The 27,472-nt window shown below is 37.7% G+C and overlaps 1 protein-coding gene across 3 annotated transcripts in view; it reads right to left on the reverse strand.

Annotated features, from left to right (window-relative positions):
- PTPRN2 (protein tyrosine phosphatase receptor type N2) overlaps window positions 1-27,472 on the reverse strand; it is a 670,936-nt gene that overhangs the window by 418,222 nt on the left and 225,242 nt on the right. For all 3 annotated transcript variants that reach the window (XM_075082381.1, XM_075082380.1, XM_075082379.1), the window contains 2 exons: window positions 15,502-15,619; window positions 10,190-10,352 (listed from right to left, as the gene is read on the reverse strand). In XM_075082381.1, the coding sequence (XP_074938482.1) occupies window positions 10,190-10,352; window positions 15,502-15,619 (281 nt within the window). The remainder of the gene's footprint in view (window positions 1-10,189; window positions 10,353-15,501; window positions 15,620-27,472) is intronic.

A 27,472-nucleotide genomic window follows, 5' to 3' on the forward strand; every position in this document is an offset into this window, starting at 1 on the left:
TTAAATGAAATGTGTGGAACTACGGAAGAATATTCTAGTTACTATATAACTGGCTTATACTGAATAGGGTTAGAATACAAGTCCCCATTACTATCAGGAATAATTGATCTTTCAATAGATAAGATACTGTTCAATAAGATACTGTCGCTGATACAGCATCTTTAAAAAGTACTCTGAATTGCTAAAACCTCAGTTTAAAAAGTATTTCTCCATCTGCACAAGATTTTCCCCTTCTTTACCACCTTTCAAATAAGCTATCTCAATAATTCACACATTACCAAAAAAAAAAAACCCCACACTAACCTTTCTGGAGATGGAATTGTTAGGGCAGTGTCTTGTATGTAGGTATGTAAGTAACTGACATTTTTTGCATGAAAGTTCACAGAAGGGCACATTAAATTACACCCTGCAGATGTACTGTGCAATAGTCGATGGACTACATGTTCCCTTTAAAAAAAAAAAGAACTAAAAAAGAGGGCAGGATTAGATACATACGACCCAAGGCACAGACAAATGCTGTTCAATTCAGCCACTAAGGAGTAGATTGATTTGAATATTTCGCCCAAGTGCAGAAAGAATGGAATTAAATTTATGACAAAATACTTCCTTTCCTGAGGATGGTAAATCTTGAAGGCATATAGAGCTAACAAAAAATCCCTTAGGAATGAATAAAGAAGAAATCTTCCTCCCTCAATTTCATTTAGCTTTTTCTGTTTGATGCATTTTCAGATATTAATTCATGTTTGCTACCTCCTAAATTCGTTTGGACCATGATTCCACCTACAAACCTTACTGTGCCTGTCTGAGACGGTGGCGGCATGCTCTCTAAAATTAGAAAAGAAAAACACAACAAACACTGGAACCAGGCCCTCCCTCACCAACGGTGGGATAACATAAAAGTTTCCAAAGGCTACCAAAAATGTACTCACTGTGTGGAGTGAAAGAAGTTTAGCTTTTTCTACTAGAAGCAGTCTAGATACTTTGCAAACGCCACACACTCGCCTCGTGTAAACTCACTAAATGGGAAATAGCATATACTCGTGTGAACCCCTAACTAAACAGGAGCACAAGTGGCACTGCCTGGTTCCTAGATCAGACAGCGGGCTGTGAATTCGTACATCTTGATTTCCCTTTACTTTGACAGAAATCCGGCCAACAATGAAACCTGAGGGCCAAGTGGGTGCCTTGGAGTGGATTACAGGGCAAAAGTCCCTGGGGTGGAGCTGAGTAAGCTGTGCAGCTGTGTCCTCGGAGCCTCACAGCTGAAGTAGTCAGACCTATGCTAACAAAGCCTTAATTCTCTCAGTCTGTGAGCTGCTCTTCCCATATAGCGCTGCACTGTCAGCTTCAAGCTAGCTGAAAGGGGGAACTCCTCTTTACAAGCCTCCGTGGGCTGTAGACCTGATGTTACACACTCTGCAGCAAATTCAGTGTTAGGTTTGTCTGAAAATAATAGGTAAAACCAAGGAAAGAATTCCATTTTCTGAGCAATAGTGGAGCAAAAGCCTTTTCTACCAGCTGACAATGACCTTTTCGCTTACTGTAGGCAACGATATTATACTACGCAAGAAATCACTGCATATAAAACAAGAACTTGAAAGACATTCAGAATCCAGAAATCGGTAAACAGGCCAAACAAGTGCCTCTGCGGTGATGGGATAGCATCAGGCCACGGTCTTTTGCTGGATTCACAGGCTTAAGGCAACAGGCACCATTACAGTCATCTCATCTGACCTACTATTTCACTAATAATTTTCTGTAACTATCTCCTACTTTCTTTCCGAGAATTGCAACGGCTTTGAAACCGTTTAAGAACTACATCAGAGAAATAAAGATGGCAAAGATTGTTAATTAACACCCTGTAGTTTGCAGTGTCAAAAGCTTGATCAAGCAAAAGGGGTCCTCAGAGTCTCCTTTGATCAAAACTAGTGATGACTTTGCTTCCTAATTCTGGTTGTGAAACTGCAGTGTTACAGGATTGTCTGGGGTCTGAGCACATACTATTCAATAATTTACTTTGCTGTAATTTGGTTGACAGAGATTTGTGAGATCAACCCTCCAAAACAAAAGAAAAAAGAGAGAGGATAAATATATTGATTTATTAAATATATAAGTGACTATTTAAGAAATTCACTTTTACGTCTCAAATGTTTCCAGCCGCTCTTAGCCCCCTTTGGAATATTCTTAGCTGCATGCCTAGCCTTCAACCTTCTCCAATAGGCTCTCCTGCATAAGAGATTTTTATCATTAGTTGCCATTTCTTGTACTGCGGATGAACTGGCTAGCTTTAGACTTCATGACTAACTGCTAGTTGTTCTCTTTGTTTCTGAAAAATCTCCATCCTATGGGTTAAAACAAAGTTTCTAACGTATTCCCTTCGGCGTGGAAGGAGTGCTGGATTGTCTTTCCTCGGCATTCATCATTACCCCACCACAAACAGAAATGTTAGTTTTACATATTTGGGTTACACATGGCTTGTCTCCACACATAAAGGAGCAGAGAAAAATGATGGATGGATGATCCCCAATAAACTGATCAATGCCAAGGGGCTCCTGCCCTGGCTCCTCCCCAGGCCATCACAGCGAGCCATCAGCCATGATGTCCAGGAGTGCCACCCACCAGGTGGGTCCGTGGGAGAAGCTCTCTGGATCACCCTGCAGATTGAAGGGGTTTCTGCCTACTGGGGTGTGGGACTCCTTACAGGATGCCAAGAAGAGAGTCTTGTCCTTGTACAAGGCATATTATGGGATGTTTAGAGAAAGGACCAGAGACGGAGGCATCAAGGTGGATTGGGAAACAGCTGTGGTAAACAGCAGGAAAAGGGAGTAAAAGGGTCCAGTGGCATGCAAGCAGGCTGGCCAGTATACTTGTCTGACCATGTCTTGTCTCTGATCACCACAGTCTGTCCTGTCTTCTCAATAAACTTCATTTCTAACTTTTTTCTGGGTGAGAAGCTCTCTATTCTGTGTGCACATGTGTGTGTGTATAGAGGTCTGAGTGCCAACAGCCAGAGTCAGACCATGGGCCCCATGGTGCTTACTGGCGGTACCTGCTCCACCTGGCTACTGGCTAGATGTGAGGACATGGAGCTGAAGCAGCTTCAGCTCTGTCAGGCTACTGGGTTCAGCAGCAATCTAACATTAGTAATAGGAACCAAAAAGTGACAGTCAACTCCCAGTGGATGGTAGAAATTGTGTGGCACTGCCATCAGTGCTGTTAGATATATCAGGGTTCATCAGCTTCCCTTGCCTAAGAACAGTTTGCTCATATGCCAATAAGTCTGTTACTTAAGGTTTCAGTGACTGATGTTTAAACACATTTTCTGTAGGCATATGCTGGTATATTGAGCTAACTCATTATCTAAAGATGATTTACATAGAAACATGAAGATCTTCATCTGCCAAAAGTTGAGCACATTAGCACCAATTCAATATATTTATAACTCTAACATATGAATCTAAAGACTACTTTTACTCCAAGAAATCAAGTGGACAGAGGTCTGCAGGATCCATGTCTATAACATTGCATTGCAACCCCATGGAAAGCAACCAATCATTTCCTGGACAACTGCTAGAAGTAAGGTGAGGGTTTTTTTTTCCTCATTAAAAAAAAAAGAAATGTTGCATTGTCCTGAAACATATACACCAGCATGTTCACACAGAGGTTAGATAAATTTAAATTTTTGTGAACTCCATCCTCTCATTTCATAAGCATGACCTAAAAATAAATATGAAATACACATTCGTACCAGCTCCACCATCTTCTATTTACTGAGCCCAGTGTACTGAAGTACAGTGACTAAATAGTTGCAAGACAAATAGTAAACTTGCAGGAAAAAGGGCAGAAACAAAAACTCCAAACACATGGTATTTGGCAAAAACCAGTTAATTTTTAAGGGGTGGCGAAGGATCTGAAAACAAAGCAAATCTTATAGTCCAGTGAGCCTTTGAGATTTTAAAACTAACAACCTATGTTTCATCTGGAAATTACTAGAAATTAATGAATTGGTCTTTTAAATAAGCCTCCAAGCCTACACAAATAATTTATAGTGTCATTTCTACAGCACTTGCATCTTGCAAATCATTGTACAAATAATTCACCTTTCCAAGATTACAAATTTTTGCAAGCTCTGTGATAAGGGAAATTGATTTTTATATTAAGATGTGGAAATTCTGTCACTACATCATACATAAACTGATATGTTGTAGGTAAAGGCAGGTGTTGGGACTAAGACTTGAAGTGCAGCGGCACTAGAATCTTGACTTGCCAAATTATTAAGCTCAAAAGTTAAATCACAGATCACATTAGATTGCCAAACTGTGTATTTATGCTGTAAACAACCTGGCTGCAGTTTTACTAGATATTGTAGCCATGATTCTGTTACATCTTCAAAAGTATGGGTACCAGTCCTCCACGAAAAAAACTGCTATCTAGACCAGATTCATGCAGGCTAGAATTTACCACATCTAATTTTATATATTTAAATTAGAATGGATGGACCACAGCTTGGAAATTCCTTTTTTCTCTCTGCTGACCATAAATGAGTTTAGGCTGACTTGCGCCAATACAAACATCTGTATTCGATCAAATGGATTCTGCTCCAGTGCTTATGGGGCTCTGTTTTTCTATTGGGTTTTGGGGTTTGTTTGTTTTTGTTTGTTTTTTAAGAGGACTTTAATGTTTCTATTTTTCTGAAATGAACCATGGAGGGGAGAATGATCCAAAAGATTAAATACTTATCTGGGATTTGAGTCTTAGCTTTTAGTTTACACTCTACTAAAAAATTCTTGCAGGGCCTTAGAAAAGCTATCTAATCTGGCTGTGAAATAGGAGTCTTCGTTCTTCCTTACTTTGTAATGGCATTAGGTAAATGAATGCATCAGTGCTTGTGAGATGTTCAGATATTACTCTATTGGTTGTTGCATAGATATGCTGACAGATGGGCAATTTTGTAGCTTCAGGGAGACACTCCTTTATCAATTATTCCTGATATTTCTATGAACATGTTTATGCACAGGGTGAATGACATTTTTCTTACACATAATCCCACATATATGAAATACTAAATTTTACATTTATAACAGCAGAATTTAAATGTATATATTGCAGAAAGGTTTTTGGCTTTTCAGCAGGCGGCCATCAAATCAATTTCTGATGATCTTCATTCAGTAGTGTATTTTAATCGGTGCTAGATAAATAAGGGTCCCACTTTTTTGAATTAAAGCTCCAGATAAAATAAGCAATGACTGCCTAATTTCTTACTAGTTAATCACAGTAATTATTATTTGTAGATAAGTTCAGAGTACATCTTTGAGCACTTGTGCACACAGATTTTCTAAAATAAATAGTAATCCTTTTTAATAATTATCACACATCCTTATTCTTTCAGAAGATCAATTACAAAGCATCAGACAATTGATTTTCAACCCAGCAAAGCTATGAGTATTCTTCCCTGAATGTGAAAGGGGAAAGTAAGTGGAAGGCTCCCTCTTTTACTGAGGACTAAAATAAAAGCTTTACCAAATGCCTTGCCTGTCCTTCATATCCATCTAGATTCCAGCAAACTGACTCTGCCACAACAGTTTTTATTTGCACATTCTCCCCTTTCAGCACCATTGCACTGCTGATCTCACAACCAGCCATACCCCTCTGCCGCTAACCGGTCACTTTGTCCCTTTTTCCCTTCATGATTCTGCAAAGACCTTTCACTGTATTAGTGACTTCTTTGATGTAGAGATTCTGGTTTTTTCCAAAGACTTTGCTTTAAAACTTGTAATGATACCTGACACTTGGAGGTTTCTGCAATCACACTATTTATACATAAAGTTTACCTTAAAAATGAATGCAACTAAGTAAAACCCAGAGGAGAAAAAAAAAGGGCAGAAAATGCATTAAACTCCCTGAACACTCTGAGATATTTCATTTTCTCTCCTCCTCCCTACACTACATACTGGGGCCTGAGTGGCACATGAGCCCGAGGAAGACCTTAGCAGCAGGTAGGACCCATATCTGAAGACCTCAGAGGCAAGTCAAGATGAAAGAAGAGCAGTTACACACATCATCTACCTCTAAAAACCTAAACCATAAAACAGAGACCCCTGCAGCAAGAAATGCAGCACTAGCAGAAGTGCAGCAGGCAACTTCTTATTCCTGCATCCTGTCCAGAAAGTTTCCCAGAGGAGCCGTTGGGGCATCCACAGTGGAGCTGGGAGATCAGAAGAGTGGGGGAGAGGGAGTCCGTCCATGTGGCGCAGTGGACACGATTGCTGCCTGCTAAAGCCACCGCGTCTGAAATGAGCTCAGTGCAGTTCTGTGTTACCAAAGCAGTGCTCTTTTGCCTTGTTACCACAAGGCAAGAGAATATGTAAAAAATGATAGCCAATTCAACAAAAAACCAAGCCCTTCCAGGTGAGTTATTTTTATTTTCTTCCTGATTTTGAGACTTTTTAGTACATTTGGATCACATTTCAATCCTTTTCTCTTTCTGTGATGTCTAAAAAAATTACTCTCAGTCAGATGAAAGCAGTATAATTGTAATCTCCTGTAACTATTCAACTGTAGGCAACTGGACTTTGTGAAAAACTATAATGTAAGATCACTCCTCACTGCCTTACCTAGCTGCTGGTGAAAAGCGACAACAGGAGTATTTGTTTCCATACTGATCATTTTTGTTGCCTCTCTTTTTGCTTTGTTGTAACGGTCGCTGTGGACATAGCTGCTTTTTTTTCTTTTTCCACCTCCTTTATTTAAAGATTTCCTCAAGGCTTCCCACATGCCCTGCTATGCAAACGCTCACACAGAGCTCACCAGCAGGGATGCCATCAGCAGCAAAGCAAGCAAGCTCTCCTTTTACAGCTGACTAGCTTTAGTAATATCAGCTATGTGCTGTCCCTTTGAACCCAAGAAAACTTTGCTTCTCAGTTTCTGTAGGAATGTCGACAGTATAGCATTTTTTTCAGGGCTTTGGTTTGTTTTTTTTTTTTCTATGAGAGGGGTTTGTTCTAAATGGAGGGGAGAAGAGCAGGGGAATTCACATGTGATTTGAAGCATCTGCATTTCTTGGCTCAGTAGATAAGATAAACCAAACTTTCTCATTATGTGTACGTGCCTAGCTATATGTTATTTTCCATACTAAGACCAGGTTTGGTAGAAAGGAATCACAGAGACTGATAATGCAGCATTTTGTGAATGGTAAAACCTTCACTGGGGGGGGGGAACCCAACACAAAAATCCACTAGATAATGCTGAAGTAAAAAATGCCACCAAGTGCCCGTTTTCTGAACATCTCTTTTCAGCTGAACTAAGATGAAATGTTCTTTACAACTGTAATCCTCAGGAAACAGACCCACCAAATCTTCTGATTTACTGCTATTTACCCACAGGCAGAGTAACTATCAACTGGCGGGATTTCAGCTTGCAGTAGATACTATCTAAATACTGAGAGAAAAAAAATCTAAGTTAGTGATGAACTTCAAGTGCTTCGAAAATCACTTGGAGAAGCTCTTGGAATAAATGGTGGACATTAGAGGAATTTTGGTCCATCACATGATTTAAGTTTAATAGTGTTAATTCTGTCACCGTTGTATCAAGCCTCAAACTGACAGCTGTTTGAACAAAGGCGATAGGAAAAAGGGTTACCTGCTTTAGGTTTTGCCATGTCTTATTTTACAACTTTATGCATAACTGTATGTGTCCTCTTTACTTGGTAATGTTGAAGATCTGTAGTTTTATTCTGATACTACATGCGGAAGATGTCAGGAAAACTGAAGATGATCAGTTTGTAAGACTGTTTGATTAAAAATATTTATGTTAAGATACTAAATAACACTTTTGGAGTATAACAAATATTTTAAAGCCTCTTTGCCTTTTTTCTTCCTTTGTTTTATCTCTTGGCCAGAGTCCTCTGATGACAGTTTTGGAACAAATCAGAATCCACTCAAGAAGTCTGCCTAGAAGCACTAAATTTCTGCAAGATTCAGCTATACTTCATAGCAGGTAAGGTATCAAAGCAACCAGAGCAGTGTTACATCTCATACTCCCCAACAGCAAGAATGAAGTGACAGAGGTAAATATATACTTGAAAGAAAATTATTTTTAAGAAGGGTAAAGGCCCAAAAGCTTCAATTCTAAGTTTAAGTAGGGTAAAGTACCGCTGTCTTACTCTTATTTTTAATCGGAAAAGTGCAAGAAAGTTAAAAAGATAAGAACTTGCTACAATTATTTGATGTAGGTTCATAATTTATCAATATATGAAATACAAAAATAAGGTACGAAGATTTTGTTGAAGCATGCAACTAAAGTGCATAAGATAGCCATTTTTAATTTCAGGTGGTATGACCATATCAAATGTAGCTCTTGCAGTTACTTTCCTTCTTACCCTTTTCAAATTGTTAAATTTTATGTTTTTTCTTCTTCCAGGAGTCGCAAAAGTCTTGTTTTCTCTTTTGTTTAAATGTTATCCCATTAATGACCCAATGAATCAAGGTAGAAATAGAGTGACCCTCTTCCTTCTTTTTTAAAGAGTAACAGTTGCATTTGATTTGCAGAGGATAGGGAAATGTCTCCGGGATCATTTAAAATTCATGACTGATTACTAATTTTTAAGATAATCTTCCTTTTTCTTTTTCTTTAGTTTTAAATTATAGGTAATACATCTAACTTGATGTCTGTTGTTTTAAAATGTTCTTTAGTAAATAGAGGTGTACAGTTTGCTCCTATACGTGCTTCATTTCCAGATTTTCTCCTCTTTATCCCACTCCCCCAGGCTTCAGAGTACCCATCTCCATGGCAACACTCGATAAGGTTGGTGGGTGGTGTTATCACAGCAGGCTTCCCCACAGAAGGTCTTAGCCATATGGATTATTTATGAACTTGCATGACAGCACCAGACCCACTGAAATACTTCTTCAGCAAGTTTTCTTGCCTCTGAAAGCCAGATTCTGAAAGCAGGGCATACTCACTGCAGCTGGCACCCATGAGTAGAGAGTGGGGGAAACGTACCACGAAGGTGGTCACCCAGCCATCCCCAAAGCTGCCTTGCTGCTGCCTGCAGGTTTCTCTTACCCCAGATGAACGCCTAATGACATACACCACAAACCGTAAATTATATATGTCAATCAGTGAAACTGGAAATTTGTGGCTTCTGACAATAAATAACATTTTGGTTATACCATGACTACATAGGTGATACAACTGATACTGTTGTTGGGAGCTGCTGTTGTGGATACACTGCAGTAATTCTGTGTCTCTGAGTTAGTTCCCGGGAAAAACTAGCAGTCTGGCTTTGACACTATTTTTCTTTACCTGATTTTTTCCTAAAATTTCAGTATATTTTTTAGCTAATGTTGTTGCATTTACACCGTATTCATGCAAACAGCACATACCAATTTATTGAAAGGATCACTATAACGGCAGCCAATTTCTTTAAAACAATAGAGTGCTTTGGATAAATGCATTTTTTGAGCAAAAGATATAGGGCTATAAGGGCCTGTCATATGCAACCCCTTCATCCAATCATTTTGATAAATTTATCAAGCTCCATCTCAGAGTAAGACAGATTTTCTCTAGCAAAGAAAAAAATGTTTTAGTTCTCATATAGGCATTTGTGTGCTCTTTAAACACAACCAATACTCAAGATTTAATGGCTGTGATTTGTCTTCCTAGCTATCTGTATATTTATAATGTATGCGTATGAACCTTAATTGGTCACAATAGGCTTCCTTTATGATCAATAAGAAGTAGGAAATGTTGAGGCACAATTCATCTGTTCCATTATCAAAACCTGCTCAACGATTACATTAATTTTACCCTAAGCACTGTAAACACCAGCAAGAATTCAAAGGGTAGTTCAAGCCAGCTTTTTGGAGAGGACACATTCAGATGCTGTAGGAAGGGTTTCATATCATCCAGTGAAGACATTACCACCTTTATCCCAGCCTTCCTCCTTCCTCACACACAATCCATCCCTAATTCAGGTAAAATGCTCCAGATTAGAAGATCTCTATTGTTTACAATGCTGAAGCTGACTCACTTCATTTGGAGAGAATTGAGTGCAGTTATGATAGTCAATTGGAGGAGGCAGTAAGAAACAATGTCTGGTCTTGAGACAGAAGGGAAAACGGAAATATGAGGAGAATTCAGAGAAGCAAGCCAAAATCACAGAATGTAGGAACCATATTAAAAATACTACCTTGACAGCAGCTTTGTCATTCGTCTGCCTTGGATACAAATTTGTAGCTGCAGACTGGGAGAGAATACCCAGGTATTTAAGATATTGCTGAAGAGACTTGGCCAAGTTCACGTTATTTTCCAGATCATAATTTCTTTCATTATCTGCATTCTGTCCCAAAGTCCTGCACAACAAAAGCAAGGAAAAGAAAGTTACCAGCCTGTACAACGTACAAAGTGTCCAACTAAAAAGGCCCTGCAAACCACTGAAGTTAGTTCCATATGTAACAAAAAAGTGACTCAAAAGCTTAGCAACCACAAAAGTATAGAAAATTTAGTTTCAGCAAAAGCAGTCAAAAATCTTGCACTATTAACAATTTATTGCATGAATCAAAGTTAATGATCCAACAGTAAATCAAATAAAATGCCTACATCAAGGCAAAGCCATGTTTGGAAGAAAAGAAAATGCTTGTAAAAAGAAAATATGCATGATTAGATTGCACCCCCAAAAATAGGAGATGGTTCTAAGATTTTAAAATATTGCTGGATGATGATGAGATTCAACATCAGTTGGGCCCTGCACCAATTTACAGAATACAGTGAGACTACTGGATGTGCAGAAATAACTGAGCAAGTCAGCCCCAGCAAAAGGCATAAAAACAGAATAATGAGACAGAACAAGTATCTCTTCTGATCTTCTCATGTGCCTGGGATTCACAGAGTAGTGGTGTTTTCTTACTGGCTTAGACAGATCTTGGTAACGTTTGCAAAGAAAAGCTGAAAATGTGATTAAAATCCAGCAGTGTAGAGGTGTTTATATGGGATTCAGAGTGCTGCGTGCAATGAATCTGAATTATTACCGGCTCTCCTCATCTATCTCAACAACATGTCAATGATGATGATAATTTAAATGTCAACACCAGTAACTATTTCATTCCTTGTGCAAGAAAGCAAAGAGAGGGTTCCCAGTCTGCTTTCTTCCCTGTTAATGAGACATTGTTTTGAGAGAAATCACCTTTTTGATGTCACCATTTCCTACCCACATGCCCACACACTTCTTCAGTGAAGAACAATTCCAGGCGGAAGAGCTTTCCAGCTCAGGGAGACGAGGCACCATTTGACTTTCAACATCTCCATGTCACTATAAGCAAAATTTTATTCTAACAGCCCACATCATGGTGCTTAGGTAGGGACTCAGCTTGAGAAAGCACCATTATGTCATTTTCCAGATCTTGGGTTTAATTACATTACTTTATGCACAAAGTAACAGACTTCCTTCCACGCTCACAGTTGTATCAAATGGGTGTCCTGACTAATTTAATACCAATAAATGTAATTAATAATCTAATTTACTGTGGTGGATTGCAAGCAATAGCGCTCACAGGGTTGCTCAGTTTGAAGTACCAGAACACCCCTCCATCTCTCCGCAGTGTAAAACAACCAGCTACCCATCAGGCACACAAACTCTAGGAAAAGGAAGGTTTACTGCACAGAGCGCTATAGCGATCGTGATATACTTCACCATAAAGTCTTGCTTCCTCCTCATGCTCTTTGTCTTTTTCTCTTATTCCAGAGCTCTAAATTCTGCCTTACAATGGAGGGTCGACTTGCAGGTAACATTATCCACCTCCTTTTCAATCTAAAGCCAGACTAAAACTGTTCCACAGTTTTAGGAAGAGCTGGGCAGCACGCTTTCTGCTTCAGTACAGATGAACTAAACCAAAGAGGCTCTCGTCATAGAAAGTATCCCAATTTCAAACACTCATCTTTCATTCATCAAGTAATTCCAACACCTATCTTCTCCTTTCTTCGCTAGCTTTGAGAAGAACGGGAAAATACAAATACCAGACCAAATTCTGCCCCAAGGATTTCCACTGGTGCTAATGGGAACTGAATGCACAGACAGACGACAGTATTTAGGTTAGGTTTTCAAGCCATTATTTACAGTATATATTCACTCACACTGGTGGTAGAAGCAAAATCTGGGGTTTAAGATTTCTCATTTTTCATATGGAGACAGCAGTTGCACTCAAATTGTGTTTAAATTCCACATTAGATGTAATATTTTATGTTATAAACTTTTAAACAATAAAAATGTAACAGTCTAACAAAGCATTGTTTCATTTGATGACAACTTTAATAAAATCCTATGAATTCAACTGAATTTTTAAAATGCTTTTAGTTCGCAAGTATATCACTGTTGTCCACCCTGTTAACACAGAAAGTAAAATGCATTAAATGAGCTATTATTGTGACTGAATTAAAAATATTTCTTTTAAATTTGACAAAGTGATATTGGAAAATGGATGAAAGACAAGAAAAAGCACCTGGTGAGTAGGAGAAATTACTGTCAGCTGAGTTCTTGTTGTGCACTTATTTGGAAGTATTTTCAGTTTTAATTTGTTCTGAAAAAGGACTTTGCATACAGTGAACTTTAGGGTATAAAGACAGTAACATATATAAGTATTTATCCACAGAAATAATTACATATGTACTACAAAACCCAGTGCTTTAGAAGCTTTTTTTGTGGAATATCTAAATCACTGCGCCTCAGCTATTTCTAGAATGTTCTCAATTAATAGATACTACACTTCTTAGAATATTCTCCCTTTTAAATGCTGTAAGAATCTTATTACTGACTTAATGATGGTTCTATTATAGAAATAATGCTATACCCCATTTCATACATTGAAGTTTGCTGGAAACGTTTGTGGTTTTGCCTAATTGCACCAATGAACACAACTGACATTTATTCCCTGTGTGCAGAATGGACTTTTTTCCTTTATCTTGGATCCTCTTTCAAAAGTGGGGTTTTTTTGAAATTTAATAAGGGCCCAGGAAATATCACGTACACTCCAGTTAGCCACCAAAGAAAGAACTTTCATCTTGAAATCAAGCTCCCAGTTTCAGCATTCTTTTTAAGATGAAATCCATGTCTTCTGTTCCATCAGATTTCATATGCACTAATTTAGCCTAAGTCAATTTACCTTTCAAGTGTCTGAGTCTATTTTCTTGCTCTCGCTAGCTCTGTGGGGATTAATGGCTCATTAGTATGACTTCATATTGTCTTATTACACACTTTACCCTTAATAAAAGGTCTTCCTGCCATAATGTTTCTTTGATAATTAGATACCTACGATAATTTGCTTTTAAAATTATTTAATTATTATCTGATAAGACTTTAGAATCATAGAATCATAGAATCATTAAGGTTGGAAAAGACCCTTAAGATCATCGAGTCCAACCGCTAACCTATCACTGCCCAGTCCACCACTAAACCATATCCTCAAGCACCACGGCTACCCTTCTTTTAAATACCTTCAGGGATGGAGACCCAACCACCTCCCTGGGCAGCCTGTTCCAATGCTTGACAACCCTTTCGGTGAAGAAGTTTTTCCTAATATCCAACCTAAACTTCCCCTGGTGCAAGTGCATTGAGCACACTGAGCATAGAGCAAACTTGATCGGAATCTACAAGACACCAGAGAAAAAGTTCCTACTGTTCTCTGTCCTACAGAACATATTGCAAATGGACAACCAGAAAAATCAATTAATGCTTTAAACTGTTGGCACATAAGGTAATGCTTTCAGAAGCACAGCTTGCTAACTTCAGAAAATCTATCCACAATAGGAACTGCTGTAAGTGGAACACATTTGAAATTCTGACGTTCCTAAAGTGGTTTATTTTTTAACGTATATTTCTAGTTAAAAATGAAAACAGCTCAGACCTGATCACAACAGGAACTCCTAAAAATGATCATCTGTTCTCAGTCTAAAAACTAATTTATTTCTTATATCTTCTTATACATTTTATCTTTTATAACGATGAATCTGGAGTACTGCAGAATCTTGATCTCATGGAAATCTGGTCTATTTTAACTCACTCTCATGAATAAAATTTTAGATAAACTGATTCTAAAAAAAAATCCTCCAGAAGATATTAAAAATAATTTCTTATACCATACAGAGAGAGTAATCGATACAGTAATAGCATTTTATGTATCTAAGCACTGACAACATGTTTATGGATTGAACCACATGTCGTTATCACCTTTACAATAATCTATAGATCAGTATCTTCTTTAGAAGTTAACTTTCTACCTTACTGCACTCCTGAAATGTATGGCACTGTGATGTTAAGGAATGCTTTTGAATCAGGAAATCTGTGAAATATAGGGCCAAATTCTATGAATTAAATCAAAACCAACTGAGGCAAACACAGTTGAATCCACTGGGCAGGATCAATTACACAGCATTTTCATCTCCATAAAAGAGTAACCTAGAAAAGAAATGGTTCTGCAGTATATAAAACCCGCATATTGCAGTATATGAAGATCTAAAGTCCATCAAGGCTAGAAGCTCAAGCTTTGTCCCACTATGAAGAAAGTTTCCTAAATAAAAAGCACTTTCTTTCATTTTCACTAATTTTGAGATTGCATTTCTTAAAATCATGTGGGAGAAAGCAAAATTAACCATTTTTAATGTTCCTAAAATTTTACGCATTTTAAAATTTTTTTCTGGGGCTTGTGTGGTTGGGTTGCACTTAAAAGCCTGTGCGACAGAATAGACCAGGTAAAAGAGTATATTTATATGAGTATCTCTATATGAGGATGATACAATTGCAGGTCCCACATCCATATCATTCTACAGAACTATAGATGTTGAGTCCTTGCCACCAATAACCGCTAAGAGACCTCTCAATATCTTCCAAGCCATGAGGAAAATGGCTTCTATAATGCAAAGAATAGATAGAAATGTCCCAGCATTTTCTGTCTAGGGAACTTGCATGAATCTCTCCTTCCTGGACAAATTTTACAATCTTGACAATTTTTGAATCTATGGACTTCAAATCAAGTACAGCTACGTTTTGGAAGAATATGATTTTGAAAATGTAATTAGTTGCTCAGAATGTCATTCAATACTTCTTTTTGTTTCTTTTTGTTGGCTTATTCCAGAATAACATATCTCCTGTGGATGAGCTACCGTGTAAGTTTACCTTTTTAAGCCAGTGGTAAATAGAGCTGGCTGAACTGACACTAGACACTGCACGAACTAGATAAAATACCTGATGCTTTGAATTCTGACACCTAAGTTAACAATAGAAGGCATATTTTCTTAACTTGATGGTAATCAGAAGAACAGAGTTGAGAGTTTCCATTCATTCTGTCTGCTGTTTTCCTACTGGTGTTTTCAGGGCTGTCGTACTAGTTTCCCTGTATCATACAGATAGTGCTTTTGGTGATGTGTTTAATTCAGCTTTAGTGACAATCTATTTCTCATCATTTACAAATCCTCCCAAAAACCTACCAGGCAAAAACGCCATTGAAGACTTACCTTCCTGTGTCAGTTCCTTCAGGTGTAAATACATCAGGGCGTCTGTTGTGGATTTTGTGAATGGTTGAGAGTTCCTGACCAATAACATGCTGTGTATAATCATCTCGCCAAGTAAAACCTGATAATTAATAAAAAAAAAAAAAAAAAGGCAAAAAAGGAAGCAAAATGACTATTTAATAACTTGAAAGTTTGGCAAAAATGTGTCCTATATAAACAATATTAATAAAACTAAAAAGAAGCTTTGTTCAATTGGAACCCAAGAGTGAACTACAGATTCTTCTCTCCCATATGAAATTTGGTTAATCAAACTTTCCTTACAATGGAAGGAAGATCTTAGATGATGAGAGGAGATTTTGAAGACTTTACTCCTAGCAGAATTTTATCTAGTTGCAAACTAGCTTTAATAGATAAAAAAAAAAAAAAGGGTTACTTTGGACAGCTATGGAAAAGAGTTATTTCACTAGCTGGTATCTATTGAAAGGTTGCTTCACTACTCCCCCATTCACAGCATACTGTCCATTCTCTGTTTCCTCCATGAAACTATGCCTTTAGATCACTAAGGAGCTAGTACTGCAGTGGAAATAAATATTTTGAGTTTTCGTATAATACATGTGGAGGTCAATTTATGTTATCTTTAGACTTAAATGTTGTGACAAAGAACTTTACAACAAGGGGGAAGTGCAACTATGAAGGCAAATTCCAGTGATTACTCATTAATTACATGCACTGCCAGTCTCATGGTAATTATATTTGAAATAATGATACAACTCCAAACATAATCGTTACCCAATTTGTAGATTTTAGATGTTACGGTAACACTTCAGTTCATAGAACTTGCACATGCAATTATCTGTAATTATCTAATAACTAAATATCACATAATTGAAGAGAATTTCTGCTTTTACACCACGCTCAGTAGAACGCCACAAAACCCTCAAATAAATATTGACAAGAGTTCCAGATACGGTTATCCTGCTAATATCTTCCTGTAAGAAACCACCTGAAGAAAAATACTCTCTAGCACCAGGTGGAAGGGGACATATCTGGTCATTAGGACCAGCCTCGGAAGAGGGATTTCTGGTTTGGTCCCTATTTCATACACATGTTATGAACTTCATCACCATTTGCAGTCAACATCAGATTTGTTGGTATAGGCAGTCTCTTAGGATGCAACTAAAGCATCATCAGTCTGAGCAGAACCCAGATCTTGGCCACCTCACTCCTCGGATGAGTGCTTTATCCAGTGGGCTATTAAAAAAGAGGCTGTATTGTTCAGATTTTTCCACCGTATTGACGGTGAGTTCATTGTCTCCTTAAGCCCAGAATTAAAAAAGAAGTCTAAATAGAATATTTGTCCATTCTGCCAAAGCAGAAAGTTCTGAGCATGCCAAAGTAAAAATTACTTTATCAAATTTTCAGCCTATGGAGCAGATACTTAAAGAATTTCTTATACTTGGGTATAAGAATAGACAGGCCCAGGAAGTATTCAAACTGCTGTTGGGTGGGATTTAGACAAGTTTTAGGAAATAAAGTTCCCATTTGGGCAAGATTTAGGTGGACCACATCCCAAACTTCATTTTTTCTTCATTAATGAAAATAATAGTAATAAACAACCTAGAATGAATGTAAGTATGCATTAAGACAAACAAAAAAGCAAAAAGATCTCTGACACACCACTTTTGCTCCTTTTTCCCCCTTTTCTTAAGTAAAAATGTTACTCAGGTTTATTGAGGAAACACTTCACCTGAAATCATGTTAGTTGTTAATGGCTGCAGTAAATGACTCCAGACCCTTGGGAGAGGAAAGAATCTCTATCTCTATCTAATCTATATTTAGTTCTGATTCATCCTTTTCAAATGCAAATCTCACCTTTTCAAATGTGCCATGTAAGTAGATGGATTCAAATAATTTCACAAATCTCAATCTAAGGCTGCTCAGAGCAGGTTCTTATGTGAATACACAAAAATGAGTCACCATGCACCTATGACTATTTTGGTGTAGTGTTATTAAAATGATTGTTACGTGAAAGTTTATATATATATGCACAAGTTTACTTCTCTGTTGCCTAGCACTTCACATTTCTGCTTGTTTTATAAATTCATGCAGGAGAAAAAACTAAGATAACATTCAAGTTTAGAAGAATGTGCAATAAAAAAAAAGTTCAGCTAAAATACATATATATTAAAATCATTAGCATAGCCACATAAACTACCAATTTGTAAGCCACGTGTCCAAAATCACTACAGTTTCACTTTGTAACTCTAAGCCAATACTAGCCCTATTAAAGACCAAAGAATACACAATAAATAACATAAACTTTGAAGAAAAATACACAGAATGACTCTGAAGAGCTTTGTTTAAATTAAAGCAAGAAGAGTTCACCTGTGGTACCAGCATACAGACAGGGAATTAATCTTTCTCAATCCTGAGCAATATATATGGCTGCAGACAATAGTTTCATTTTTATGCCCCCACAAACCAATGTTTTTAGTAAAAGAACATGAGAAACCACTGCAATCCCAGTTCTCACTGGTGATGATAATGGTGTATCTTTTGTTAACTTCAATGTATTTTCTTTCTCCTGCAGCGCTATTTTAACATTTTCTCCTAATGCATTTAAAACTAGTACAAGTATACCATCCTTAATACTGTAAAAGAACACAACTGTGGCATTAAAGGAGAGTAAAGAGATGAAAGAAAACCAGAGTACCTGTTACAGAACTTAAGAAACTACACAGAGTTAAGGGAATACGTCCTCTCAACTGTATCTCCTAGCACTTCTCACACACATAAGAGTTAGAACAAGACATGGATGAAAAATGCAAATTTTAACTAATTCAAAAATCCCTCATCAATAAGTTAATATTGCTGTTTATTATGCAACAATATCAGGAACTGCAATGTGTCTAAACCTAACCTTATGCCAATCATTTTCCAGCATTGTTTCAGTTTCAAAAAATCTCTCCCACACACTGAGCTCAATAAAACAGCACAGTCAAGAACCATAATGCCACGCTGACAGCCCCAATCAAAATTAAGGTTGAGAAGCAGCATATGACGCCGTATGGCGATTTCCTGTTCTCTTTGTCTCTGCCGTCACACCTAGCGCCAGCTCCTGCCTCAGGACTCAATTATTACAATTTATCTCCACTGGCTGAGCAGGATCACAGCAGTGCTCTTATACACGCATTACTTCCATGTCACTAAAGGGGAACGGTACAGGGAGATGCCCAACCCCTGATTAATCATCCCCCCTGTAGAGGTCTGCCCAGGACCTGCATTTCCCAACCACGAATTCCCACAGAAAGACAATACCAAGAGAGGAGGAGTCTGGTAGACACTGGAGTGACGCAAATGTGATGACAACAGCAGCAGCAGAAGATATAAAACTGCTCTCAGCGGAGAAGCACAGATGGTCATGAATTCCCATGAAAAAAGCCATTAGTACAAAATTTCCCCACAAAGAGCAGCACTTTTCATTGGTGCCAGAGTCCAAGGTTTAATTCTTTTTTTTTTTTTTTTTTTTTTTTAAATTGGAACACCATAACCTAAATGTCTGTGAAACGGGAATGTTAGTGTAGAGACAGTGAAGACAAGACATTAATATATCTAGTAAACCCAACCTACACATCAAAACCAATGAAGTTGCTCCACATACGACCCAGTCTTTCCTTTTTATTATCAGGTATCATCCTTGATAATTTCTTTCCACAGCACAATTTATTTCTATTATTATTATCATTATTCACAACTACAAAAAATAATAATGACAATATTATTGTCTAGGTCTCCATTATGTTCAACACTTAGCAATAATTATGTCAACAGAGAGTATCTATCTAAGAATTATTTTATTTCTTGAAATAAAATCAAAAGCAAGCAGTGTCAATAGTGAAGAAAACAGTTTTCACAGATTCATGCTGGCGAAGATAGTATTAGCTTCTGTCTCCAAAAGTAAAGGCAAAGTTGTTTTCATATTTATCATACAATTTCACTTTTAACCTGCTTAATTTGCTTTGCTGTTATACCAATTACACAGAAATACTGAAAAATAATAAAAATTCAAATATGTATTTTCTTCTCTCAGCCGTTCAATTTTTCTAAATAATAGCATTCTTTCCTGTGGTTTTGACTCTGTTTTTCATCTTAGAGAAACCTGATGCTTTTCCAAATATACCTGATCACATTTTCAATGTACGTAAATTATATTAGCAACTGTTGAAAACATTTATCTGTTTCTTCTCCATCTCAACTTACTCTAGTTCAGAATTACTCATACAAATAACCTTCACCCCTCTGAAGGCCTAAGCAAGAAAAACATCTCTTTAACTTTGCAAAGACATTCTGGTGTAAATCAGTAGAGTCCAATTTAAGCACTTTAAAGCAACAACAGTTCTCACTGCCCAAAGGTTTGGCCATGCAAATTTTCTTGCTTGTACTCCCAACCCTTTTCCAACCAGCCTGGCTGAGGCTATGTGGGGCTCTGCAGGCAAGTCCAGCAAAACCTGCGTCTGACAGCATAACGCCGTGAGATTCTTCCAGCTCTTGGGCCAATCAAAATCCAAAATTATTAGTTCTGCATCAATATATTGCCAACAAAATTGTTTTTACGTACAAAGTCCATTCAAAGTGATGAGACTATTACATACTGGCAGAAACCTATATACAAAAACTTGATACTTTTTTGTCAGGAAAATCCCCATATAAAGGCCAAAAAAACCTCAGCAGTATGCAGACTTGAAGCCAGAACATGTTACTATTTTTGAGTTGTGACATTACTTTTTCCCCAGTTTTTCGTGATGTTATCCATTTTGTCCCTACATGGGATGTGATAAAATAGGTTTTTCTGAGCTACCTTCAACTGCTACTTCATTTCAGCCAGGGAACTCTCAGTTGTAGAGCTCAGAGACTTTCATCCCCCATGCCATGTGTTGCAAATTGTTAATGCTTACTTCAGCTGTCAGAATGTCTGCAGAATTGGGAATGATTGGCTTTCTTCCCTACTTTCGCAACAGACAGGTCAACCTATAGACGTGCCTTTCTGCAGACTGCCTTTCCACATTCTTTAGAGGAGCTGCACTTGTTCTCATCCCAGAACTCCATTTTCAGAGCTCAAGGACATACCCAATAATGTTAAGATATTTAAGTACTGGCTAAGCCAAAATTGCAGCTTTAATGTTGAAGTTGCTTTGTGTATAACAAAATTAATTCTTTTAATTGCTATATTTTCTACCTAAGAATGCAGCCAAAAGATAAAATCTTGATGTTTCCTGTTACAATAAAAGAAAACTAGAACATCTTCCCAAAGCAATTTTTCGATACAACTTGCGACGGCAGGTTAATGGCAAAAACAGTAATAGAGAAGTTAAACCCACCTTTTAAACCACAACCTTTCAATTCCCCTGTATCTCTGGCTTAGAATATTAATTTTTTCTGAAAATTGTGACTAAATATGTTTTCTACAAAATCGGAAGAAAATCTGCCAAGACAGTTTTGCACTGCACTTCCATGAAAACTCAATCTAATTAAATTTCTTTGCTCTGGTCAAACGTTGTATTGCCTTCTAGATGAGAAGAAAATCTGGTACAGACTGCATTTGGAGATGACTGGGAATTACAAGCAGTCATCACCACTCTTGTCTAATCCATTTCAGGAGGAACTGTGGTCATCCTCCCCCCAGAAGTCCTCAGGAGCTTTTGCTGTTTCCTTCCCTTTTCCACTGCATTCCCCAGCAGCAGTGCCAAGTATCAGATCTGCACTGGTGAGTTTGTTGCCCTCTTTTGGAGCTTCTAGTGGGATCTCTTCTAAAATATGCAAGAGTTTCAGTCACTGCATTCAGCAGAGATTCACTCACACTCACAGAAAAAGAGCTCCCATTTGAATGAACAGATGAAAGAGCTGCCTAAGGATTACAGTTTCAAATTTTCATAGGTTGTTTTATTATACATAAAAGAGATAATCTCCACAGAATTAAATTACCAGCATGATCTTCTTACAGCCCTGATTTTAATTTACTCTAAGTAACTATCCCAGAAGGTGGAGGGAAGGTTTTTCTCTTCAGTTTTTTGGAATTTCTATTATTTGTAAAAGCCAAATGAGTGCTTCATTTGCCAAGGAGATTATAAAATGCTCTCACAGGACTCAGTATGCAATGTTTCCATACCTTTATTTCAGCTCTTGTAGACAGCTACAAATAATTGGTTTGTACGAGAGAAAGTTTCTAAGCGTTACGTAAGATTTTTCTGACATTGGAGCTGATAGTACTAAAGGAATAATATGATAATGCAAAATATATCATCTAACTTCCAACTAGAATAAGCTACTTTCCAAAGATTAGAACAGAATGGATGCACGAAAAAGGCTTCCCAAAACCTTGAGATAAAGCCCATGCTATTCACCATGTCATATAATCTTTTTCACAAATTGATGACCCTCAATCCAAAAGCAGATGGTTCCGTTCACAGAGATGCTTTTTAGGAAGAAAGATATGCAAAAGGGGGCTTCTTGCGTGGTTACCACTTTATATTAATGTTCAACCTTAATTTAATTCATGGTTAGTTACATCTTTAACTTGAATGGCTCTCTGTGGTGTCTAGGCTGTGACATACTTATCAAAAAGCAATCAAATCTAGTATATGGTGAGTAAAGGTGCACTTTCAATTCCTCCGTTTCCTTCTGACCCTGGGCTATGCACAGACATCTCCTCAACACTGTCAGCCCAAGGAGTTTTCATGAACATGAGGAAATATTCACATGCACCCAAAAGAGTGATACTAAAATACAGATGGGACTGCTTTGCCTGTTTCACCGAGCTTTGAACCCACCTGTGTTAGCTGACAGTCATATTAAAGTGCATGTGACAATTCCAGATTTAACCCCAAAAGCCTGACAGTAGCTCTACTCTGCAAAATAACTCTCTTTACTACATCAATCCTCTGCAATCTCCTTTTAGAATAAGAAGTGGTGATCATTTGTTTTTGGTCAAAATATCTTTCATTTTTCTGTTCCCTTCGCCTTCCTTTTCTATCTTATTATTCCTTTCTGAGATGTCTTACACCACTCTAAACTTTCATTCACTCATCTCACAATGCAGGATCTCTTTAGTATGCAAAAATTGGTTGTAATGTTAGACTGTACAATGCAAAGAACGGAGATATTGTCCAAATAGCAGTTAACAATGCATATAAAATCAGCAGGTCTTCCTTCTCATTTTATTTCATCCATTTCATTTCATGCTAACAGTAGGTTGACAGCTTATTGTCATGAAAAATATAGTTCCTGGGAAAGGACTTTTGAAGTGCCCTCAGTCTGGGAATTAAAACATCACCTGTAGCAAGGTAGAATTGGTCAGAAATGTCCTGGCACTTAAATAAGTAAAGAAAATTAAGTGGATATACAGGTCACATATATTCTAGCAAATTCATCTCAGATCTACAGTGTTTCATGCATTTTTAAATGCCTATGAGCAGAACTGTTCTTTCAGTTCTGCATAGTGGTTCATACCCTCACTTTATGTAAATGCTGAACTCTCACTGATGTTTGTGGAAAATCCATTTTTTTCTGTCAGAGGAGCGTTTTCATTTGCACATGCAAAGTCAATACACAGGAGTGCCAAACTGGGCAGTACAGCAAAGGCTGCGGATGCAAATGGTACAAACCTAAGTCTTTAAGACCAGTGTACAGACCATTGCATCGACTGTACGGAGGGAACGTTAGAATGAGTCAGAGCAAAGGCTTCTTCTGCATGATATTCACAGTGATATACAGATATACACAGGGAAATCCAGCGTACTTGAAATATTTTCTCTAGCAAGGGCCTTTGGTCTCCTGCTCACCATGCTCTGTCCTGCATCAAGACCAATGCAAATTAAATCGGAAAAAAGGGTGGGTGTTTTGGTTTTTTTTTTTAAATGATTGGTAGAAAGTCTACATATATTTTGTGTGGAACCGTATCCTCCATTTTCCACTTTTAAGCCACTTTGCTTGGACTGTAACTTTCTCCAGGAAGAGGCCATATATTGCATGCATTTGTACAGTCTCTTTCTACAGCAATAACAAAACAATAATTGTTATTGTTGCTATTATTATTAATAAAAACACAGCAGTTGCAGAAGTTAGGGTTCCCTTAGGAACCTCATAAAGATCTTGGTAGCTGAAAGCCGGGAGTTTTTCCAGGGAAGTATGTTAGCCAAGTCAGTTTGCCTGAAGCAAAGATGACCAATCTGCAGGTCACGCTGCTCCCCCAAAAAGCTGATTAGTGCTGCTCAAGTTTCATTTTTAATTCACCCCCTGTACAGAAAATAGACAATATGAATTTGTGCAACCTGAAAGGCAACATAGCATTTTCAGCCAGAGGAGTATTTGAATTACCTTTTCTTCTGTTCTTTTGTGCACCTAAACTTTTTGGGTTTTGACCTTCCAGCAACTGCAATGGAGGATGCAATGCACTTACTGCACATTGCGTAACAGATATTTTTTCATTTAAGTATTTTCAGTCTTTGCACCTCAGGGCTCTGATTTACAAGCCGATGACAATTAACAAATTACTGTACCACGTCATCTGAGGTACAGTGTCTGCTCATGTATTTAGCTGGTATCCATGGGTAAAAATGAGATTATTTGACTTATTTTAGCCAACAGTGAAAACGATTTAGTGAGAGAATCTCTGAGTACATTATTTCCTACCTGGTGTCCATTTTCCCTCCCTTGTTTTATGGAGTTAATACCTCAGTAAGCTTTAATAACATTTTTGGACAATTCAGGTAATTGATGCTTTGTCAGCTGCATGCACTCTGATTTCTAGTTCTTTCTAGCTTCTTTACTGCTTTCTGGGGTTGATCTTTCTGAATATTTAAAATATGTCATGCTATGAGCTCTTATTCAATTTACCACAATGTATCACAAAGCTACTAAGAAGCAGATTTTTTGAATCTCTGAATGAGTTTTTGAGCAAGATTGTCGATGAATTAAAATGTTTACACTGGAAGAGCTGGAACAATCAGATATGAACAGAAAGCCCCTAAACTTTGAGTCTTTGTGAGCACAGTTCCAGCTGACATCCACTCATAACACATCACTTTATTCAAATAGCTCCATCATTTTTTGCTCATAACCACCAAGAGATGCTAGATTTAAATGTCATTTACTGAAAACTCTGACATTAACAAAATGCCTCAAAACATGTCATGATGACATAACGCTGAAATAAAAGGTACAGAGGGAATATAAAATCTATATCATTCTTGGGAACAATTTTACCTTTTTGTGTTCTGTGCTCAGCTAAAATCTGAATATTCTGAAATAGCTCCACTAACTTCATGCCACCAAGGTCTAACATTAACTGTGCAGACCTGCTATACAAACTGTGCTCAATAGGAACTAGAGGGAACTTCCGTTGGACAAAGACCATGATTTGAGATGTAGCCTGGACCTGCAGGCTGAGCCACAGAGGAGTGAGCACCGGGAGGGGGATCAAAAGCATGTTTGCCTCCTTTTGAATCTGCCCTTCCACTTGTAATGCGACACAAACTCTGTGGTTCACTTCTCTATCTACAACACAGATATAATAAAACACAATTTCAGGGGTTAAAGTTGCACTGCATTTTGTGAGGCATTCAAATATTGTAGAACTGGGCTGGCATAAACAAGGAACAGTGGCAAAACAGAGCCCACCAGGAGCTACTGAAATGTGTCACTAACTAAGTGGCAGGTAGTTGCTTTGTTTTCTTCAACTGAGTATACTTCTGCTATTTAAGGACTAGCAATTAATATCAAGGAAGTAAATGTATTTTCAAAAATACCATTCATTCCAAAAATTTGTCCATCAGCAATTTGGGATGGTGTACAAAGCAGCAAACCTCCTTTAGAGCAAAGACTGAAGTGAACCAGTAATAATGTTAAAGCATTTCAAAAATATTGGTGGTGTAGCTCATATTTCTCTCTTTCACTTAGTATTGTTACAGAAGATAAGTCTTCTGATCATTGGCTGCCAGCTTTAAGAAACAGTGATATATTTCAAGGTAATCGACTGCTACATATTACCATACTTTTGATGTGGTGGAACATTCACGTGCTTTATTTTCCACTTCCTCAGGGTATCCTGGTTAAATGTCACATGCATTTTTCTCCCATGTTAAGAAAACAAACCTGCATATTAATTCCGTTTAAGAGAGGCATAAATGTAACAAGAAGGGAACATTGATTATTCTATTAATCTATAAACTACTCTAATAGACGTATAAATAATAGTGGAAAACGTAATGCAGCCTTAATCATCAGCAGAGTTACCCCTCTGTTTATAACGGTCATGATAGACGAAACCTGAAGCAATCTGATTGCTCTGATAGCAGTTTAAGCTGATTCACAACAAAAGACACAAAGTTAAAAAGCCAGACTTTTGCATGTATTTTACAAGCATATTGTTATCTAATGTAAGATCTCTGTTTCATTAACCAGATTTCTGCTCTTTAGTAATGAAATTATGAGCAAATGTCCCTGTAAATGTATCTAAGAGCTAAGGTGTCCAAGAGCTCCCTACGCTCCTCCTTAGCTGTTCCTAATATCAGAATGAAAACATAAAGAATTGTCCTTTTCTCACTCCAAAATGCTCATGGTTCAGTTCCCCAAATCTGCAGCTCAGCAAGGCAATCTACCCAGAAAATGTTTGCTACCTCTGCCTCAAAAGGCACAAATCTTAGAAAGGAAAGAGCAATGAGGGAATAAACTATTGAAAATGTTGTGCTTCACCTATTTACATGACATAAATCTAGCCTTCATCTGGCGTTCCCTATTCACAGTACCTCACACAGCGTTAGCATGTTCAAACAGGAAAAATATCCTCTTTTTTCTAGACAAACAATGATTTTATTTTACACTTTAGGACTATTTGTTGCAAGGAGTAAAATAGAACCTGGAATTCACTTGTTTTATTTACTACAACAAATAGGACAGAAACATGGGGCATTGCAAATTCAATGATTTATTGTTAGTTTGCTATTCCTACTCACCACTGACTCCTATGTCAATGTATAGGATAAACTATATTTATAGATATTTTACTTTCCTTACTTTATATGACATATGAAATAAAATATTTCCTTCTATCAGTTACTTTTTAACTGAATACCAAAGGTTCGAACATATAAACTGAGGAAGCCTGCCCTGACAGCCAAATAAGACTGTAGCTTTTGTACTTTATACTTAGCAGTTAGTCAGGTTTGATTCATTTCGCTATACGCAGTGCCAAGGTATGTCCTTGAATCTTTTACATTTTTAAAAGCTAAATGGATTCAGTATTTCTCAGAAAGATAATTTTTGATTGTCCTGTTTGCTTGAAGGTATATTAGAATTGTTCAAGATTTCCAAGGTTACAGCAAAGATACTCCTATGCCACATTGATACGTCGTCAAAAACAATTAAGTCTCTCTTTCCTCATCCATTCTGTATTTAGAAAAGTATCTGTCACGTTGAATGTGATATTTATACACTTTGTGTGTGTGTGATGCGTTATGTTTATTTGTGATCCTGCAGTACAGCTGAGGCTAAATAAGAACAGCACCAGATTTCAGCTGCCTGAGCACCAATGCTGCAAGGCATGCTGCAGTCACCAGGCACCCCGCAATGCTGTCAGGGGATGCAGATGCCACCCAGGATTCCCCCAGTGGTATCTGACACAGAGGCTGGGCCACTTATTTTCCATGGTTCTCCTAGAGCCTGAGCAGGTTATGTTGTGGAGGCTATTCTGGGTGGATAAACACTCTACAATAAACCTTTCTCTCCATCAGTACATCAGAAGTTTAGCAGGCCAGTTGCCCGGAACAGGTTTTGCCCTGATTCTTTGTGCAGCCTTTGGTAGTGTGGGGATCTTCAGGATGGGGTGCAAGAAAACCCTCCTGAATGGGAGCTCACGTAACTATTGTACTGACAAAGCTAAAACAGACCCTTTCCCACTCTCCCCACACTACCTGGCCTT

This window comes from Phalacrocorax aristotelis, chromosome 2 (genome assembly GCF_949628215.1).
Source record: "Phalacrocorax aristotelis chromosome 2, bGulAri2.1, whole genome shotgun sequence".
NCBI lineage: Eukaryota > Metazoa > Chordata > Aves > Suliformes > Phalacrocoracidae > Phalacrocorax > Phalacrocorax aristotelis.